The following is a 5,255-nucleotide window of genomic DNA, read 5'->3' on the forward strand; positions in this document are numbered from 1 at the left end:
TGCCTTGGCCTTCCAAAGTGCTGGGATTACAGGCATAAGCTACTGTGCCCAGCCTCATATAACCTTTGACGCTCTCTCATCCCAAATTGAACTACTGATAGCCTACCATTGACCGAAAGCCATATTGATAAACAGTTGATTCACATGTATTTTGAATATATATTATATACTGTATTCTTACAATAAGGTATGGTAGAGAAAGGAAAATATTAAGAAAATCAGGCCAGGTGCAGTGGCTCATGCCTGTAATCCTAGCACTTTGGGAGGTTGAGGAGGGAGGATCACTTGAGCTCAAGAATTCAAGACCAGCCTGGGCAACATGGCAAAACTCTATCTCCACAAAAAAAAAATACAAAAAGTAGCAGGAGGCTGAGGCAGGAGGATGGCTTGAGCCCGGGGGTCAAGGCTGCAGTGAGCTGTGATTGCACCACCGCACTCCAGCCTGGGAGATAGAGCAAGACTCTGTATCTAAAAAATAAAATTTTATGGCTGGGTGTGGTGGCTCATCCCTATAATCCCAGCACTTTGGGAGGCTGAGGCGGGCGGATCACCTGAGGTCAGGAGTTCGAGGCCAGCCTGGCCAACATGGTGAAACTGTCTCCACTAAAAATACAAAAATTAGCCGGGCATGGTAGCGGGCGCCTGTAATCTCAGCTACTCAGGAGGCTGAGGCAGGAGAATCGCTTGAACCCAGGAGGCGGAGGTTGCAGTGAGCCAAGATCATGCCTCTGCACTCCAGCCTAGACGACAAGAACGAGACTCCGTCTCAAAAATAAAAATAAAAATAAAAATTTTAAACCTCAGAAAAGGCTAAAAAGAACCACACGAAGGCTGGACGCTGCTCTGACCTCCAGGTGCTCTGGCCCTGGGGACTGTGGTGCCTGAGAGAGGCCAAGGTGAGGTCAGTGGTGCTTGGAGAGGCGTCCCCCATGAGATGTTTGCACTCGGAGCGGGGTCTGCCTTGCAGTGATGGAGGGAAAAGGGTAGGGGGCACAGTGGGGGAAGCTGGGAGGAAGAGGCTGGGGGTGAGAGGACAGAGGAGCTGGGGTGGGCACCTCTCTGTCCTGTCTTCCTTCCACCACTGCCTCCATCCTCCCATGGAGGCCGCCGCCGCCAGATGGCAAACCGGTGTCCTCACCCAGCTGCGCTCAGAGCCGTGGAGTGATGTTCTAGTGCCACCTGGTGGCCAGAGTAGCATCTGCACCCGGGGCCGTCCCTGTCTGGCCGGCCTCCCCTGCCCACAGTGGGACAGCGCCAGAACCAGGCAGTGGAGGTGATGGGGACGCCCCACTGGCTGCTGAAACAGTAATTGTGGCTGTTGTGTTCCCAGTCTGTGATTGTGTCAGATTCTCAGGGCAGTCACCTTACTCATCAGACCCCCGTCCCCTCCCCAGCCTAATGGGAGGGGTGGCAGTTCACGACCCAACGGGGCTCCCCCTTCTCTTCCTCCTAGGCGGCCATGTCCCCAAGCTCCTGCTCTTCCCCAGCCTGGAGAAACATCAGCCCAAAACATCCCCCAGGTCTGTGCGCACCACTTGAGCACCGCCTCTGGCTGTGTGTGCCCTGTGGCCACTGGACCTCCCCAGGGCAGCGCTGGCCATGTGCCCCCCACCCCAAGACCTCATTAGGCCTTTCCCAGGCCTGTCCTGAGCTTGGCTTTCTTTTTTTTTGTTTTGTTTTGTTTTTGAGACAGAGTTTCTTTCTTGTCACTCAGGCTCACTGTAGCCTCCACCTCCTGGGTTAAAGCGATTCTCCTACCTCAGCCTCCCGAGTAGCTGGGAGTACAGGCGCCCGCCACCACAGCCTGGCTAATTTTGTATTTTTAGTAGAGACAGGGTTTCACCATGTTGACCAAACTGGTCTCAAACTCCTGACCTCAGGCGATTCGCCCGCCTCGGCCTCCCAATGTGCTGGGATTACAGGCGTGAGCCATCACGCCCAGCTGAGCTTGGCATTTAAGACCTGTCGTTTAGGCTGGGCGCCTCCCGGGAAGAGGAGGTTGTAGTGAGCCAAGATTGGGCCACTGCACTCCAGCGTGGGTGACAGAGGGAGACTCTGTCTCAAAGAAAAAAAAAAAGGAAAAGACCAGTCTCTCCCCTCATCCACTCTCTAATCCTTCCCTGGGCCCAGCAAGGGACCTCTGGGGCTGGGTGTCCTCCCAGCCACCCCTCACGTGGGCCCCATTAGCAGCTGCCACCCGCCTGGAGCATGTGAGCTGTCCCTCTGTGTCATTGTCGTGGTATCGTCCTTCTCTCTCTCACTCAGCGGCACCTCTCTCCTGCCCCTCTCTGTCTCCGGCAGACCCAGAGCGTCATGTATGACCTTGTATCGGAGTTGCACGCTCAGCACGAGGAGCTGGAGGCCCGTCTGGCCACCCTGGAAAGCCGCCTGGATGCGCTGGGTACCTCTCTGCAGGCCCTGCCCAGCCTCATCGCCCAAGCCATACGCCCGCCCCCACCACCCCTGCCTCCCCGGCCCGGCCCCGGCCCCCAGGACCAGGCAGCCCGGAGCTCCCCCTGCCGGTGGACGCCCGTGGCCCCCTCGGACTGCGGGTGACGGCCCTGCCCGCCACCAGACCCCTAAATCTTGGCCATCGTGTGGCCGCCACCTCCGGGAAGCCTTGTACAGTGGCGCCTCTTGGAGTTCAAGAAGCCGACGCTGAGTCAGGCTGAGTGGACTGAGGCCTGCCCTGCCCAGACTGCCCGGGCAGAGGGCAGGGCTGGACCATGGGTGAGGGCAGGGGAGCCCGGAGCTTCCTCTGGTCACCTGGTCCCCCGACTCTCCCCAGGCCCCCGGCGGGCATGGAGCAGCCCCGGGAGGGGTCCGTGCTGGTTCTGAATAAAGCAGGACCCGCCTCGTGGCTGCCTGTGTGCGTGGCTGGGAGGCACTGGTGATGTCCCAGGAGGTAGAACCCCAGCCCCGGGTACCAAGATAAATATGGGAATCAAAAAACCTGTTCCCATCACCGGCCTAGCCTAGAACCCTAGCCTCGAAGCCCCCTCTCCCTCTGGGCTGAAGCTCAGTGAAGGACAAGTCTCTAGGGACACCTGTGCCAGCGCCACCTGGCGCTGATAATGCGATCCCTCAGAGGGCGTGGCCCATCCCTGGCCAGAAGCATCTCTCCCCTTCAACCAACCGCGCTGATGGACACCCACTGTGTGCCCGGCCCCAGCAGAGGCCATGGGGGAGGTGACCTGGGTGAGGAAGGTCTTTTGGGTTTTTGTGAGATTTGTATTGAGTACCTGCTGCCTACAGAGAATGTGATGATGTCAATTACCACACTGATTCCTCATCAGAGCTTGATCACGGTGGAATGAGGGGAAACTGAGGCCCAGAGAGGTGAATCTACCTGCCTGGGACCACACAGGGAGGAGGGATGGTGTCAGATTCGAACTGGAAATCTCCTAGGCCAAAGTAAAGAACCGGACTGGCTGGGTGAGGTGGCTCACACCTGTAATACCAGCACTTAGGGAGGATAAGGCGGGAGGATCACCTAAAGTCAGTTCAAGACCAGCCTGGGCAACATGGTGAAACCCTGTCTCTACTAAAAATATAAAAATTAGCTGGGCGTGGTGGTGCACACCTGTAATCCCAGCTACTCGGGAGGCTGAGGCAGGAGAATCGCTTGAACCCGGGAGGTGGAGGTTGCAGTGAGAAAAAAAAAGAACCTGGACTTGGTGGAAGGGACTCCATGGAGGAGCCATGGGGACGGCAGGAGGAGGGGGTATTTGGTGACATCCAGGGGTCAGAGAGACCCTTCAGGGGAGGGTTCCAGACACAAGTAGAATCAGAAAGGTCCCTGGAGGACGTGAGCTTGGGTGCTGGGAGCAGCAGGCACTTACTTGGCAGATGCTGAGCCCTGGGTGGGACAGGGAGGCCTGGCTCCTGGGGAGACCATGCTGTGCCCAGCCGAGGAGCCCCAGGTCCTGGCAGCCTCTGATAAGGCCATCCATTGCCTGGCTCAACGAGATAACTAGGCCGTTGCTGGTGCATGAATGACCAGCTTGGGCCCAAGCACAGGAAGGGTATGAGGAGTGCTGGTCAGACCAGGGTTCGAGTCCTGACTCTGCCACTGCTGGGTGACTCTGGGCAGTGGCTGCCCCTCTGGGGCCTCCGTTGTTTCATCTGTAAAATGAGGGTGACAGTCTATTTAACCAGAACTCCCTAAAAAGGGCCAGGCAACTGGTAGGTGCTCAATAAATGCTCCTTCCCGCCTGAGGGATCACATCGGAGTCTTTGGCAGGACTCATCCTTTATACCCTGTTGTCTGGCTGGGGAAACTAAGGCCTGAGAAGGAAGGGGGCTGTCTTTCAGGGTGAGAACCCAGGGTTCAGTTAAGGAACATCCGTGGGTGTACCTTCCGAGCCCAGTGGTAGCTCCCAGGTCTGATGGCAGAGGCACAGTCAACCCATAGTAGTTTAAAAAAAGAAAGAAAAACACCAAAGCCATAAAGTTGTAAACAGGCCGGGCGTGGTAGCTCACGCCTGTAATCCCAGTACTTTGGGAGGCTGAGGTGGGAGGATCAGTTGAGGTTAGGAGTTGGAGACCAGCTGGCCAACATGGTGAAACCCCATCTTTACTAAAAACACAAAAATTAGCTGGGTGTGGTGGTACACGCCTGTCGTCCCAGGTACTCGGGAGGCTGAGGCAGGAGAATTGCTTGAACCAGGGAGGTGGAGATTGCAGTGAGCCAGGATCACACTACTGCGCCCCAGCCTGGGCGACAGAGCAAGACTCTGTCTCAAAAAAAAAAAAAAAAGAGAGAGAAAAGTAAACAAGGCAAGAAAGAAAGAGAGACAGAAAGAAAGAAAGAAAAAAGAAAGAGAAAGAAAAGGAAGGAAGGAAAAAGAGAAAGAAAGAAAGGAAAGAAAGAAAGAGAGAAAGAAGGAAAGAAAGAAAAGTAAACAAGGCCAGAGGTGGCAAGGGGACTCTGAGGAAATGGCATTTGGGCGTGGGTGGGATGGGTGGGAGAACGGATCTGGCAGCGGAACAGCGCAGTGCGGAGGCGAAGAGGGCTACTCGAGGTGGATTTTGTTTGGGGGACAGCCATGAAGTGACAATGACGGGGAGACTGAGGCGGTGCCAGGTTCGGGGCGGGGGCGAATTAGACCATAGGGCTGAGCTCCGCGGCCGCCTCGGTTCCTCCCCAGCCACCTACGCCCCTGCCTGCCTCTGATTCAACAGCACCCACCCTACAAAAACAGGGCCCGCCCAGCTCCGAGGATGGCAAAGTTAACAGCGCGGGCACGCGGGCG

General features: G+C 56.5%; 1 protein-coding gene across 1 annotated transcript in view; it reads left to right on the forward strand.

The window, feature by feature from the left end:
- KCNN1 (potassium channel, calcium activated intermediate/small conductance subfamily N alpha, member 1) overlaps positions 1–3,436 on the forward strand; it is a 58,321-nt gene extending 54,885 nt beyond the window's left edge. The window contains exon 12 of the mRNA XM_011925911.1: positions 2,302–3,436. Within this exon, the coding sequence (XP_011781301.1) occupies positions 2,302–2,556 (255 nt within the window). The 3' untranslated portion in view covers positions 2,557–3,436. The remainder of the gene's footprint in view (positions 1–2,301) is intronic.
- The last annotated feature ends 1,819 nt before the right edge of the window (positions 3,437–5,255 follow it).

The sequence above is a fragment of the Colobus angolensis genome, unplaced genomic scaffold (assembly GCF_000951035.1).
Source record: "Colobus angolensis palliatus isolate OR3802 unplaced genomic scaffold, Cang.pa_1.0 Scaffold66, whole genome shotgun sequence".
Classification (NCBI taxonomy): domain Eukaryota; kingdom Metazoa; phylum Chordata; class Mammalia; order Primates; family Cercopithecidae; genus Colobus; species Colobus angolensis.